Source organism: Abramis brama (genome assembly GCF_963993115.1).
Source record: "Abramis brama genome assembly, chromosome: 8".
Classification (NCBI taxonomy): Eukaryota; Metazoa; Chordata; class Actinopteri; order Cypriniformes; family Leuciscidae; genus Abramis; species Abramis brama.
The window spans coordinates 38,326,832-38,343,171 of record NC_139970.1 but is presented as its reverse complement, the minus strand read 5'-3'; the positions used below and the strand labels follow the sequence as shown (position 1 = coordinate 38,343,171).

At 38.2% G+C, this 16,340-nt stretch overlaps 1 protein-coding gene across 10 annotated transcripts in view; it reads right to left on the bottom strand.

The window, feature by feature from the left end:
* Window positions 1-16,340, bottom strand: part of nckap1 (NCK-associated protein 1) — a 51,952-nt gene that overhangs the window by 5,523 nt on the left and 30,089 nt on the right. For all 10 annotated transcript variants that reach the window (XM_084121576.1, XM_084121584.1, XM_084121583.1 and 7 more), the window contains 10 exons: window positions 12,084-12,203; window positions 10,731-10,870; window positions 10,158-10,289; window positions 8,324-8,542; window positions 6,355-6,485; window positions 6,107-6,204; window positions 3,431-3,524; window positions 2,607-2,689; window positions 1,031-1,111; window positions 866-959 (listed from right to left, as the gene is read on the bottom strand). In XM_084121576.1, coding sequence (XP_083977702.1) covers window positions 866-959; window positions 1,031-1,111; window positions 2,607-2,689; window positions 3,431-3,524; window positions 6,107-6,204; window positions 6,355-6,485; window positions 8,324-8,542; window positions 10,158-10,289; window positions 10,731-10,870; window positions 12,084-12,203 — 1,192 coding nt within the window. The remainder of the gene's footprint in view (window positions 1-865; window positions 960-1,030; window positions 1,112-2,606; window positions 2,690-3,430; window positions 3,525-6,106; window positions 6,205-6,354; window positions 6,486-8,323; window positions 8,543-10,157; window positions 10,290-10,730; window positions 10,871-12,083; window positions 12,204-16,340) is intronic.

The following is a 16,340-nucleotide window of genomic DNA, read 5'->3' as shown; positions in this document are numbered from 1 at the left end:
CATGCACATGCTCTCTTTCTACACTGCGAAAGAAGCATGGATGATCTGAAAACACAGACCAGTTAGCTGCTTTTAGCGAGCTCCAATTAATATTTTCTGCTTAAATGACACCTCTGTCTGACAATACAAAGTGTTTTTTGCTGTTGTTTTAATAGAAAAACATGAACATAATTTGGAATTATTGGACTACTAGGAATTTCACTATTTTAATTTTTGAGAGAAGTTTCTTATTTTACCAGTAGGCCTATAGCCTATGAAAAATAGCCTATAATAAATCAGGGAACTAGATGAGGTAAAATAAACGAGGCGTATGGGTTGACATTCTCTTGATTTGTGCTTATAGGTGAGAGTGCAATAATCCTAATGAAATGTAAAAATACATTTCTATTAATTATAATAGATTATAATGTTGAGCAAAATTATTGGGATTATTAATTTAAACATTATGCAGCTTGACGAAAAGGTGACTAAGATTATAGTGACTAAAACTAGACTAAAATGCTCAGACATTTAGTCAACTAAAACTAGACTAAACAAGAACAGGACAATGTTGACTAAATATGATAAAAACTAAAAAAGTGACACATGGCTAAGACTAAATTGAAAATAGCTGACAAAATGAACACTAATTCCCAGCCTTTTAAAGCCATATGATATACATGAACATATGATTGTGTGAGTAAATGGGTTGAAATTTCAATTATCATTCACTGAGAATAATCTTTCACATAAACATTCTTACTGACCCCAAACTTTTGAAAGCTAGTGTTTTTATTTTGATGCAAAAAAAAAAAAAAAGAGATTGCATCTGGGATCAAAATGGCCTGATGTGCATTGCCATTTCAAATGTTCTTAAAGAACTTACCAGACTTCTGGGAAGACAGAGCCACTACAAGAGCAGGGTCGATCTCACAGGGCAGGCCTGCGGCAGAAGACAGCTCATACACGTTCATGGCAACCTGAGAAAAAGGAGAATTTCAGGTCCAGCGGCCCACTGTTACTGCCAACAGCAAGCCTCAAAGTCACCTACCTTCATGTCAGTTTCACGAGGAATGTGGTCTTTGAAGTCTTCCACGGAGCTCACCAGGAAGGGAATGTGGCAGGACAGCACCTGGAGAAAAGGACACATCTGTGATTAGAGCTCAACAACATTTCCAAACAAAGGAATAGCTAACTGTCAACCTCCACCTCATTCCAATGCCATATTATTTTCTGTCTTCCTTCAAACACGAAAGTCAGAAGAATGTCTGAGCCGCTTGTTTCCTTACAATAAAAGTTGATAGTGATTTATGCCACCAAGCTCCAAAAAGCACACAAAAACATTAATTATAGTCAATATTACTATATTCCAACAAGTCTTCTAAAACCAAATTATATATATGAACATATGATTGTAAATAGGCAAAAAAAATTCAATTATCATTCATTAACATCTCATTGATTCAAACTTCATATTCAAACTTGTCATGTGACACGTGACAACCAAACCTGATGCATCTTCAGGTGACATTTGAATCAGTGTAATTTTAGCATAATTTATACACTATTATAGTATTTATTAATATGTGATCCTGGATCACAAAACCAGTCACATGTCGCACGGGTATATTTGTGGCAATAGCCAACAATACATTGTATGGGTCAAAATTATCGATTTTTCTTTTATGCCAAAAATCATTAGGATATTAAGTAAAGATCATGTTCCATGAAGATATTTTGTAAATTTCCCACCGTAAATATATAAAACATTTATTTTTGTGAGTGAATGCAGCACAATCGCCAACATAAATGGACAACTTTAAAGGCGATTTTCTCAGTGTTTCGATTTTTTTGCACCCTCAGATTCCAGATTTTCTAATAGTCGTATCTCGGCCAAATATTGTCCTATCCTAACAAACTATACATCAATGGAAAGATTATTTATTCAACTTTCAGATGCAGTACTTTGTAGTACTTTGACTTAAATGTTTCTTTTAGTTGGCTGCAAATGCAACATTTCTAATTTTCATTTAAGTTTTTTAACTAAAAATACATTTAATTTTATTTCAGCTTTATTTGTATGAACAAAAATTATTTTTAATAGTGTTAGTTTAAGTTAATAACACTGATTTGAATATATAAGAATGCAAATGAGATTTGAGAACTTCAAGAACCTCTGTTCATCACACAAAGACATCACATGACATCAAAAGACTTTGAATTTATTCATATGGACTACTTAGAGTGTACTGTGCGCGATTGTAGCAGGCCAGGGAAGGTTAAATGAACCACGCCCGGGCACGGTACGGAGCGATCAGACCAGGAGCGAACAAACCAGACTTTGGGGGTCAAATGTGCCTGGGCACGGTTCAGATCACCTAGTGTGATGCTGCTTTTTTGTCCTTTTTGGAGCTTGGTTGTACAAATCACTGCCTGCATTATGGAAAAATAGCAGCTTGAACATTTTACCCAACATCTCCTTCTGTGTTTCATGGTAGAAAAAAGTAATACAGCTTTGAAATTAGCAAGATCTCAGCTCTGAGATGTACACCATCCCTCCGTTGAATTGAAGTGCTGCCCATGTGAGTGTGAGAGAAACGAGACGATACATCTGCATAACAACTCACATCTCTGAGAGCTTCCTGAGCCAGAGAGCGGAACGACAAAATCACACCGATGATGGTCATCCGTTTCAGCACGCTGTCAACCGCTACAGAAATAGAAGACAAGTCTTATTAATAACTTCCAAAAATAGGACATTTTGGTCCTTTAGAACCACTAAAAATAGGTCTGCAGGTGGTGTGTATATGGGCCACATTCCTCAGACGGGATTTTTAAATTCCTGCTCACATTTGAGCTTAGTAATACATGATTGTATGAGGATAAGCCATAACAAATACCATAAATAGCTCTCTGTAGAGGGTCCTGTCTGCCATGGGGAGTGCTGGGTGGGTGTTATTACAAATCATACCATGAAATTCCAAACAGGTATTGTCTAATACAGTGCTTCTCAACCTGTGGTAAGTGGACATGACTGGAAATGTAATTTAAAAAAAATAAAAAATATTCTAATAAAAATGCCCTTTTTTTTTCTGACCTTGCCTCACAATATTAGGACTCTAAAACTATTTCAAAATGTAAGTCTTCTCTTATTAAAGCTAATTCTGGCCAAAAACTGCCACTTTGACAGAAAGAAAAGTGACATACAAAGTGACCAAACACAGTTTGCTTTGTTTTTACATGCTGTACATTGGCAGATTCACCTGAACTGGATCAGCGGGGAAAAAAAAGGAATTTAGTTTTCTATTGCATTTAGTGTTAAAATTTCACTTTTGACCAATTTATTGCATCCTTGCTGAATAGAAGTATGAATTAAAAAAAATATATTCTTACTGACCCTAAGCTTTTGAAGTTAGTGTATATAATTAAAAGTCCCACAATGGATACTCACATGAGAGCCGCTTAAAGAGTGCTGCCATATGGTCCGGCTTGTCGAAACTGGTCCTCATCTGGGTCAGAACCTCCACATTGTCCACCACAAGTTTCTGTAATGGCAACAAAAGACGTATGATGAATACGCAGGAAAGAAGTCTGTACATCCTTCCACGGGAGGACATAATAACCTACATGCATCTTAAAAGACATTACAATCTAACAACAGCATTTATGACAATGTTGATTACCAGAAAATATTTTGAATGTGATAGTTGGCACAAACTGTCGATTTAACTTAACTTTGAACCCAGAACATTACTTTTAACACCAAAGCCGAACAATTTTGAACAGTAGCTGCATGAAATCACCTGAGATGGGAACTGTGAAGAAATGCAAGAGCACGAGTTTGCATGTCAACAAACGATTTGCGTAATTTGAGCTCTAAGAGAAAACATATTTCACGTTAAAGTCCTTTGGTGAACATGGCGCAGAATAGAAATGCAAAATAAACCATTTCACTCCCCAGCTGATTGTGAGTCAGATAGGAAACTTGGTTCTTTTTCCTACAAATTACTTTCAGCTGAGGGAGAGAAGTTTGCAAGTTAAAAGCCTGTGTTCACACACTTTGGTTGGCTCTTGTTTCTCAAGAAACTTTTATAAATGCAGAAGGCTGATTCAATTACATACATCATGCATTTGCAAACCTGATACCATTATTGAAGAAAATATATTGAAGAAAAAAACACCCAGGGCTTTACATGCAGATGGTCTGGCTAAGAGAGAAAAAAAAGAGTTCATTCCTACATCATTATGTCAGGGAGTGCAAACAATACACCATTCATACTTCATGAGGAAGGCTTTGCCTTCAATGTAATCAAAGAAGGATTTGGTTCAGGTTTGATAATAGTTGCCGTTAATCTATCATTGCTGACAGTTCTTAGTTGTCGTTGTCTAAATGTTATCCAATAACTGAGGGGAAGTGCTACCTAAACACTGTTCCCGGTAAGCAGGCCCACATGGAATCTGTGGCTGCAGAAATCCATAGAAAGCTCTTCAGATTTATGTAATATTGGAACGTCCATCATTCACAAAGATCAACACATCATGTGTGTCATCATCCTCAAGTGTACTACTCTCAGCCCTGTTCTAAGGTCATGTGATGCTGCCATCTTTACTCATGTGAGGAACTATCTTTTTGTACGACCAATAAAACCATTATTTTTGCAGCTTCAACACATTAGACCAGGGGTCGGCAACCTATCGCTGGCACGTGAGCAAAAGCAAGAGAGGTGTTTGTATTTCATTCAGATAAAGTACCTCATACCTACATACAGATCTACATTTTGAGGTAATCATTCCTCATAGTAACACAGCTTGTTATATTAAAGTAGGAGTTATACATACAATTAAAGTGCGAGAATTAAAATGCGCAAGTCAATGAAAACGCGCAGCTCTGACACACCATTAGCGCGACTGCGCATCACGTGCACACTGTTACTGACTGACAGCTTACAGCTTGTTCCGCGGTACATAGTCAATGCTGTAAATTTCTGAGATATTCAACCAAGTATACTGAGTCCACATTACATTATTATATGTTCTGTGATGAACATATGACTGTGATGCATGTGGAAACACTGTTCATGTGTACCTGGTCACTTCATGTGTTTTCTCTGATCGGATAACTATCCAATCATGAAAAGACAGAAAAAGAGGGCTTTTTTTCACATTCCAGGTGAAATTGGACAAAATGCATCTGGTTGTTGAAGCCACAAATGTAAATTTTATTCCTCCTAAAATGGTAAAAGCTAGACGTGCGAGAGCGTGTTATAACGGCTCCCGGTACCCAGATACGACAGCGCTACTGCAGCACACATCGCCGTAGAGGAGTAGCCGAGCATCTCTTCAGCAAGCCGACGTGCAAACTGCTGCAAATGAAACTGAAAGTTCAGTGTTACATCCTGACGCTCAACACACAGTCTTCTTCATTAAAAGTAGCACACTAAATCTTACCAGTGCTGATGCCTCTCTCTCTCAAATTGCGGTCTTTGATCTTAAAATTAGCTGATGATAAATAAAATTAAGCTAATTTCTTGCTTTATTTGACATGAACTCTGTTAAATTTGCATATAGCGTGGGAATTGAAGATTAGATTTATATTAGTTTTGCGGACACACAAGTTACGTTGCCTAATGTAAATGGAAAAACACATGAATGACCAGGTGTAAATAGGCCCATTGGAAATCTGTTCTTCAAAGTCTAATTTAAACCTGAAAACAAACAAACTATAGAATTTTGAAAAAAGTAAAACAAATTTTATGAAAAATTGCTTCAGAAATATTTGAGGTTCAGCACGGTTTCTATGTTAGCCATTATCAATATTTAAAATATGTTTATGTGGGGTGGGGGGTTGTGGGCACAGTGATCAACTCAGAAACTTGAAAATGGCACTTGACAAAAAGGATGCCAACCTTTAATTGAGTAAATAAATTAATAAAATTCCACAAATTCTGACTTGCCGGTGAGTCAAAGTGACTGTGGGAATCACTGTTTAACATGTTGTTGAAAAGATAATCAGGCAGTCTTCAACAGAGAACTGTGCTTCTGAACAATTTCAGAGGAAGGCAAACAAGCTGGAACGGTGACAAGCCTAATGATGTGACCTTTCACCTCAGAGACCCCTATCGCTCACCTTGAGTTCGGCCACCTGGGAAGAGATGTGCCACATGAGGCTCTCGCTGAGAAACTTCATCCCGTATGGACCCAGCAGCTCAGACAGTGAGCGCATTTCTGAGAAACAAAGTCAAGAACGATTAGATGTGCTATGGCAGTTTGAGTGTGAAAATAATCACATCCATCTGAAGAAAACATTGTGGAATGTTTCTAAACAAGGAAATCTTTTATTCGATGTGTCTTTGTGGCATGCTTTTTTCCCCTCACCAGATATGTCGGAATACTCCTCTGCATTGAAGGTGAGCTCATTCTCTGTGGGCAAGTTGACGAAGGCCTTCATGGCAGGAAAGTAAGCGATGTGACCGTTGCTAACCTGCCGCAGTAGAGTCTCCAGATACCTGTGCACAGATTAAGACCAAACCAATGTTTCACTTTAAGGTAGTGGTCTCACACTCAGCTCTTGAGAGGGCCACTGTCCTGTAGAGTTTAGCTCCAATGCTAATTAAACACACCTGAACCAGCTAATCAAGGTCTTCAGGATTACTAGAAACTTTCAGGTAGGTGAGTTTGAGCTGGTTGAGCTGAAAGGCCCAGATATACTCACAGCGAAGTTCTTTTTTGTTCTTCGTTTAAGGGTAAAAAGAAGTTCAAAATACCTTTGCAGTGGTATACTGTTAGTGAACATCCCGACGCTGCCCACGCTGCTGAGAGCGGCGTTTAGATGAATTTGTAAATATGTGCAGCGCGCTTTCGTCACAATAACCAAATAAACACACAACAAAAATGACAGCAGTGAGAAAACAGCAGTTAAGAAAACATCTGATCATAGATGCCTGCACAAGCTCTGTAATTTGGCACTCCAGTCAAGTAAAGTCATGTTTATTTATATGGCACCTAATACAATAGATTGCTTTAAACCAAACAGCTTTACAGTATTAAACATGAAATGAACTGGAAAAGATTTCCACGTCAAAGAAGGCAGAGCCCCAAAGCGCATCTACCTATTACGCAATCCCCACGGAACAATGGTAGTTCAAGGTGTTTACCAGTCGGAGTAATCTTTTCCGGAAAGAGGAAAAGTTCAGTTCACTCTTCGACTTCGATTGAAGTATATCGGGGGGCCTCGTGTTTAGCTAATCGCCACGGACTAAAGGTATTTACCAGCCAGAGCGGACTTTTCCAGAAATTTCGATTTGGCAAGTCATTTCAAACTCCTGAAAAAACTTTGTTTTGGCCTAGTTTTGTTCGAAATGACACCACACCAATTCAATTTCACTTGAAGTATATTGAGGCCTTTAGAGCATCATGTTGTTAGCTTGACAACATGCTAATGCCAAATTTCTATTCATATTAAGTCAAAGCATTGAGTTAGGGGTGCCATTTGTTTCTGCCTATGTAGAGTGCTCTAAATCGGTCACTTAAGAGGTTCTATTTCAGTTGCGATGCTGTCTAAGCAGCAGCCTATGTAGGCAGTAAACTTGGTTTAGGAACAGAGCCATTCATCCTGAAAGCAAAGTTAAAGGGGTGGTATAATGCCCTTTTCACAAGATGTAAAATAAGTCTTTGATGTCCCCAGAGTGTGTATGTGAAGTTTTAGCTCAAAATACCCCACAGATATTTTTATATAGCATGTTAAAACTGTAAATTTTTGAGGGTGAGCAAAAACACACCGTTTTGTGTCTGTTCCTTTAAATGCAAATGAGCTGCTGCTCCCAGCACAGAGGGCAGAGCTTCAACAGCTTACAATCACACAGACATGCACTGAAAATTTCTAAAACTTTTAGCCTTTTATGTTCAAACCGGATTCAGACAATGATGGAGAGACTTGAGAAGAAGTGACAACATGTAGAATGCAACAGGACGTTTCTGAATGATTAGATGATGAATTTATGTAGCTTATGTGTAGTTATCTTCTAGTCATTGATTAGCATTTTCTGTCTTGATAATCTATAAATCGTGTTCAGGGGGCGGGGTTTATGTAAATTTTAGGGTTGGTGATGTCACTAACCCGGGAGGAATGTCGCGTAGTCCCTACCAGCCGTCTGTTGTAGTCCTTAAAAAGTGATTTCTTTAAAAGCAAATATCTCCCTTTACTTTGAACTTTGTAACTTTGCAGATGTTGGTTATGCTCAAACAGCAACATTACACTCTAACTAAAGTTAAAAAAAGTATTCAACCACCCCTTTAAGCTCTGAAATAACTGTGGCCATTCTAGCATTGACATATAGAGTCTCACCAGTTGGTGTAGAGGCTGGTGATGGTTGGTTCTCCATGGCTGTCCAGGTGTTGAGTCTGCTGCAGCAGCACATTGTTGAATACTCTGGTGATGTCAATCTGCACATAATTCTCAATGGACTGCAACACTGTCATGTAGGCCCGCACGCTGGTGAGCAGCTCTGATGGTTTGGCGATCTCCTGTGTGGCCTGGTTATACATGGTCATCCCAACTATGGACCTGAGTGACAGTTACAGACACAGAACGAAAGTTAAAAAAAACTGGTTTTATTGTGCATGATTAATCAATGCATGTAATTCTAAAGGAACAAAGTGTTTGTTCTCTTAATGTTTTATCAAAACGTATCTTGCGTCGGAAACAACATTAATGCTGATGTATACAAGACCAAGCAGGAAGAAAACTAAATAATAGCCTAATAATAATCATTTAAAAACAATAACCAATACAATCAAATGAACAATCAAATAATAAAAAAACCCAATGGATAAAATCCTGCCTAACAAAATTTCCTACTAAATATGCAGTTATAAATAATAAACAATAATACAACATTAGTAGAATATTTCCAAACAAAATAGGATATTATATTAGAAAAAATGTAGAGAAAATAAAAAGAACAAAGAAATCTGTGGCAGCTGGTTTCTTTGGAATAACATGCACCAATTAATCATGCGCAGTAAGACCTGGAATATACTGTATGTTAAGAAAGTAAACGGGGTCAATTTGGACTTGGTTATGTGGTGTTGTTTGGAGAGCAATGGTGGCCACCATAAACAGATCCATAACAACAACATATTATTTTAATGCTTTGACCTGAATCAAGGCTATTTACCCAATCAGATGGAAATGGGTAATAACAGCACATGGTTGGGTGGTGAGATCTGCTAACAGGGCCTCTCATTGCTGAGAAGCACGGCCACATGAGGGGTTCACAGCCCGGGAGAGAGGGGCCAGCCAATGCATCCGCGTCAGAGTTTTGAGTCCAACAGTGGAAAATACCTGTTATTCCTCTGCCCAATGTTTATTTAGTTGGACAAGCTCTATTCTGGAACAGTGTCAAATATCATGCTAACCCAAACTCTCAACGCTAGTCCAATAAATTACACAAATCGAACAATAAACCCAAGAGGCTCTTTAAGCCGTTGAGTTCTCAGCTTAATTAATAAGGGAGAGTTGGAAGACAATTTTCCCTCACATAAAACGCAACAGTAACTCTCCCCTATGAGGCAAATCAATTTGATTGATGCTAGTACGGAACGAGTGCGGACAGACCTCATCGCGAAGGGTTGACTGTGGGTAACGTAATAGATAAAACGAGCAGTGACGTGTTTATGTAGGTAGCAGCCAAATTCAGTTCAGGCTGTTGTGATCTTTAAACCCACATGATTCAGAAAAAAGATTGATCAGCAATCAGCATTATAGAATTTAATATTGCAAGAGAAAATGTAAGTAAAGCACTTAAAAAAAATTATAAATAATAATAATAATAATAATAATAATAAAAAAATAATAATAATAATTATATACATACATACACACAAACATACATACATACATGCATACATACATGCATACATACATACATACATACATACATACATACATACATGCATGCATATAATTTTATATATTTTAAAATATAATTAATTCCTCAGTTGATTTTAATATGAATAATTTTGTGGAAACGGTGATACATAACCATTCAAACCATTCAGTTTGGGGTAAGTAAGGTTTTTTATTTCTAAAGAATTGAATAGTTCTATTCTGCAGGGATGCATTCAATTGATCAAAAGTGGTGTGTTGTCTGAACCATCAAGATGAAAGTCTGACTTACTTGGTGAAGCGGATCTCCAGGTGGGAGGTCAGGTACTCGCGTGGGGTGAAGGTGTGCTCCCAGACCATCATGTTAGGGACGTAGTTAATGGAGAAGCAGAGCTCTGAGAGAGCAGTGTGCAGTTTGTCCAGACTGTAAAAACCAGACGACAGCCTTAAAAAACTAATTTCCTTCAGATTATACAGTCAATCAGCTAAAGCTTAACCAGCACAACAGTACTGCTCACCATGGGGCCGCACCGCTCCCATACTGTTACTACTGCTCATGTGTGTCCATATCAGGCTTTAGGATAAATCCATTTTATATTATATGGAGGATCTGTTTGAATGTCTGCCGTATGGGAGGATAATAGGTAAAAGCCTCCAGCTGGGTTTTGTTCAACACAGTGATTCTCTACTGGTGAGTTCTAATAGGTACGCATACATGCCCTCATCGACAAAAAACATCAATTACATAAACTAGAACAAAGTAAAAGACAAAATGACCCAGACTACATTAAATACAGTATGAGCAACAAGGATTGACTCAGTTTGTGCTGACTAGATATAGAAGAAGAGTAAGTTTCATCCTTACTTGGTGACCAGGAGTCTGTTCTTCCTCATGCTCTCAACACCAGGTTTCTCTCTTTCCGGTTCACCTTTCTTCCCTGTCTGCTTTTTCGACTTCTTGTTCACGGCCTGACTGATGGTTTTGGCACAATGTTTTGGCAGTAGCTGCACAGAAGAACAACAGGAATAAGCCCCTTTTTAAAGTCAACATGAAATCAAAATTGACCCTATTTCTTTCCCAATACAAGTTCCTGGTCATATTGTGCACAATTCATCAGTGCAGGTTATTTCAAGTAATAAAAAATAAGTGTGTATAGACTTGGGAATTGTTACATTTTTCTTAGAATACCAGAACCAAATGATTTATGACATAATAAAATACAGCACAATGGCAAAAGAAATTTTAGAGCTTGAGTTGTGAGCTTGCAGCCTGAACTGGATGTAATGAAATATTATGTGTAATAAAATATAAGCAATTAATAGATATATATCTGTTGCATTATCCTCGCTGGTTGCACGCAATAACATGCACCGTGGCCAGTATAGTCCACCTCATGCACAAATTACTCTTAAGAGTTTATTTTAGTGAATAACTCAAAAAGACTTAATCATTTAAGTCTCAAAATCATGGGATTTTCAGAATCAATGAATTTGTCACCGATGTTCTTAACTGACTTACTGAACCATTTCTGTGATATGTACATATTTGTTTGATATATCAAACAGTTTTGTATATTGTAAATATATATAAAGAACAATAACTCGAAAATGATGTCAGAGGCACAACAGGTTATTGAATTTATTGTTCTTTTTAATTGACACAAATCCAAATTCCTCTTACTTTTCAACACCCCTCCTCCAACCACCTGTAACATCCACTTTTCACCATCCAATCAATTCCTGATGAATAAAATCAAGTCCTACCCCAAGTCTTTGCCAAATAAATATCTTTGTTTCACTTGGAGATATGTCAGATTAGAGAAGTAAAATAGGTTTCATGTTGACCTTAAGACTGTAATTCCTTAAGACAAATGTGTCTTCCGCAGCCCAGACATGAGCAAAGCGGGAAGTTACTTATGTCCTGTTTGCATATAACATGACAGTTACATTCACCAGAGGGGGGTGAGAATAAGTTTATTCATTAAAGCTGACTGTATGTGTTCGAATCAGTGCAGCCAACTGTGTCCAGCGAATCAATCACCGCCTAATTTCATTGCGATCATATTGCAACGGAATGGAACATTCCTGGTGAATTTGCAGAACTCTTTGTAAACCCAGTTAAGTTTCTTAAAATCCCAGATATGACATGGAAAATTCCAGAACTCCCAAAAGTCCCTCTGTGTTTTGGCAGTGCTGAAAGCATGTGTGCGTCACTGACCTGGTCGCTCAGGGTGCACTGCTCTGTGCATATGTCTGTGATGAGGTTGCGGGCTTGCTTGGCCATCTCGTCCAGGAACATGTTGCAAAGGGACAGGCTGCGGTCTCCGATGTGGTGCCTCTGCAGGGAGGGACAGACATGGAGACATTAGTGGAGACTTCCCTTAGCACAACCCGAATGTTAAGCGAGACATTTGATTTTCAGCATAAAGTACGTTCCACTCTGTAGCATTCATTTAGTACAGGTGTAAAGTGTCATTTTTGCACCAAATGGAATTGCAATTCTATCTGGTTCTGCTATAGGCACAGGAAATACATCCTTAACCTTTATTATCAACAGTAAATAATTAGGCTCAGCTGGTCACCTGGAAAAAATATCTGTGAACAGGGCCTAATACTGGCCAAGAACCACCCAATAATACAGGACAGGGCCAACCAATGGATGTATAAAGGGACCAGACACAGTTTTTAAGAGGCGTTTAGTGACATTTTATTCAAATAAATGCAGCCTGGGTGAGTATAAGAGACCTTAAAAAGAAAATTGATCCCAAACTTTTACCCATATATTAATTTTAATAAAATAATTAACTAGAATTAATTGGACCAGGGTGGAAAAACACCTTATTTCTCACCATGCCATTAACTGGCATGAATTTATCTGAAAATGGTCCTGTTAGAGGCTGAAACTACTCCAACATAAGCTGCTCAGGTGGATTTGGCTAACAGTGAGGTGCTGTTTGTGACCTGTCCATGTGTAAGTGAGGCTTTTTGTTATGGCCCAGCTGGTCTTGTCGCCTCAACTTCCTCCCTAGAGCAAACAGCGCATACTCTCTAAATTACTAATGCAAAACAACCTTTGCCCCTGTGCGTTTTGACGAAACCCATACAAGATGGAGGAGGCCGGTCATTCTTCGTGACAAACAAAGAGTGTCAGTTAAAGCTTTGTTGGTTCAACTCCGATTTGACGAGGACCAAATATTCTGCCTCGCTCCTCATGGGCATCTGAGGGCAGAGTCTGAGACGGTGCAGGTTGGAAATAACACATCTATCCGACGTGATGCAGAGGCTAACCTCTGCTGAAGCGCCGTGATCTTTTGTTGTTTCTCTAAACCGCTGTAAAAAGTTTTCTGTGCGAGGATGGAAATATTCTTGGAAACTTTTAGTGCTTTTCCAACATAAATAAAGCTTGCAGCTGTCCAAAGCTGTGTGGAGTGGACATAGGAGGAAGACCATTTCAGAGACATGCTGAGAGAGGGAGTTTCATGTTTAAATAAGGGAAACCCAAGCCTTCTATGGCTCAATAAATCTCTTTTATTCCTCTAAGTGCTCTCAGACAGCTCAATGTTCAGGCCCTGCAATGACATGAGAACTCTCATTGTGCTGTTTGTTTGGGTGCCGTTTGTCCACCAATTAGGAGTGAAAATGTGGGTTTATTTACCAAATTAAATTGGATATTGGAGGGCACGATGTTTGGCAGGAACAAACACTTGGTGAATGTGCTGGCCATATACCAGCGGGGGGGAACAGGAATCTGTTGTGCTCCTCGTGTGTGCGGAGGGGCTTCCATATGCCCCCGGGGAGCCTGGGTAGCTGCACTGGTGTATGGTTCAATTACAGATTTAATAAATCATGCTTTTCAGCATTTGGTTTTCTGTACACATCCTGATACATGGACCACAGTGCTCAATGCTGCGTGTTGGGACATTCCAGCTCTAGTTAACTCATGGAGCTTTCCGGATTCACAGTACGACTCCATCCTGAACCCTCGCATGGGTCGCGGCTAAGCTGTGGCGAGACCCGACAGAGAAAAGAAAGATCTTTTCCAAACTCCTTTTCTCAAAAGTAACACTGGCCATATTCACTAGGGGACATTCACAGACACATAAAACAGTTTTTTCCCCCAAAACACAGAGTCTGCATTTAGGCTAAACCAGAGATTTCAGGACAAGTCAAATGGAATATATAATCTGACCAAATTAAATAAATTAGGTGTCAACTGATTTATAATAGTCAAAGAAAGCAAGTACATGAGGCTAAAATTACCATTTCATTACAGATTAGGGCTGGATGATATACTGAAAATTCACAAAATATTTGTGATGATATTACTGATTGTTTAATTTAACATCATGAATATCACAATGGCAGAAGTTAAGAACGCCTGATTTATACTTCAATATCAAAAACTGTTATACCTGGTAAGTTTAATTTATTTGAATGAATTCTTTGAAACGATTCACTTAAGTGCAAAAATGTTTGCAGAATCACATATGAAATACTTCAGTAAAAATACATGTAGGTAAATATTGTTCTTATGTATATAATATATAATTATTTATTTATTGTGTTAGCTTACTTAAAAACTGTGGAAAACTTTTGTTTTACTGTATTTTACTTGCATTAAACATTTTGAATCTACAAATGGCCTTTTCAGAGAAAAATAAATAAATTTAGAGATAACAATCATGTAATCATTTCACAAATACAAATTCACAATACTACTCTCAGTGATACCTACAAAAAAATGTCAAAGCACTGTTTTCAGATAAGGTAACTGAAGTCAGGGTTCGTACAGATTTTTAAGAGTGAAATTCAAGCACTTTTAAAGCAGTTTTAAGCAGTGGAAGCAGTGCTTTACAAGGGTGGGTACAGGTGAATTATCAAGGGTTCAGTAAATATAATGGGTGTACATTATACGCTAAACAGCTGAAAAGTAAACTACAGTAGGAACTGCTATATAAATGGGAGACTATATGCGTTTCCATTTGCTCCAACAGCAGTAGGAAAAAAAAATCCATTTTACATATCCAATTGCTTTCCATTTCCAAAAGAAGAAAATATACAATATACAAATATACAATATACAATAATCAGTTGCAAAACATTGTTACACGAAAATCAAAGCGAATATGAAACAAGTTCTGAAGGTAACACTTTATTTTACAGTGTCCTTGTTACATTTGTTACATGTAGTTACTATAGTAATAACTATAAATTATGCATAATTACATGCAACCAAATCCTAATCCTACCCTAACCCTATAGTAAGTACATGTTGTTAATTATTATTACTCGGTACTTAAATATATAATTACAGTGTAACAACGACACCTTAAAAAAAAGTGTAACCATTCTGAATCTGAACGAGACAAATTCAGAACCGTACAGTAGAGGGTGCAACATGAACGCAACCTTCAGCTGCGCTGCCAATCCGGATATTAAAACTAAAGAACGTAGGAAAAGAAATTAAACACTCCAATTTCTAGAGCTGTGAATCTTCACTTGCCTCATGATTCGATTACGATTCAGAGGGCAACAATTTGATTATAAAATGATTTGGTGAGGTGGCGCCACCGACAAATCTCACGAGAATCACGACTTGCTTTACAGCACGACGTCACATACATCAACAACATATGAAGCAGCCTCTATGGAAGACACTAGCACGCATTTCAGACGTGAATCATGGCAGAGTCGATGAAGAAAACGCGGTCGGAAGAGTGCAGAGACGGCTCTGCATGAGTGGTAATTACGACAGTAACGTTAAATATAAGTACTCCACAGCGACTCTAGGGGTCGCTGTTTGAGAAAAACGGAAACTGCATAGTGTGCCTTTAAGACCTAATGCACAGGTCTAACATAATGTTACGCATGTCAGATTTCCCCCCCAAATATTTTCATTCACTTAAGACGTAACCGACTGCGTTTATGAGAATACTTGTATCTCGTATCTACTCGTATAAAGAATCTGACAGTTCAAGTGCAATATGCCGCTAAAGAGAACTGTATTTGGCAACGCATGCTCGCATGACAAACGCAATGATGCGCAAATGATCCACGACTCGATCTTTAAAGGACAAATCCAGTGAAAAATTAACCTGGGCTTAATTAACACATGGTTACCGAGTCGATCGTTCCCTGCGATGCGTTTTCATGAAAGTACATAACAGTACTTAACAGTTTCATAACAGTACATTACGCGTTGACATGCAGGATCCATCTTGGAAAACAGTCTCGACTAATCGAGCCACGAACGCCGTCGATAGGATAGCTGGTCGATAGGAATTACGTTTGTGAAATCTAACGTAGCACGGCGTTCGTGGCTCGATTAGTCGAGACTGTTTTCCAAGATGGATCCTGCATGTCAACGCGTAATGTACTGTCTTTATAAAGTATCTTCTTATTAAACTGTCTGTACACTTACAAAGTTCTCAATGCTTCGGTTTGTATGTAAGGACCCTCATTATGTTACCGTGTT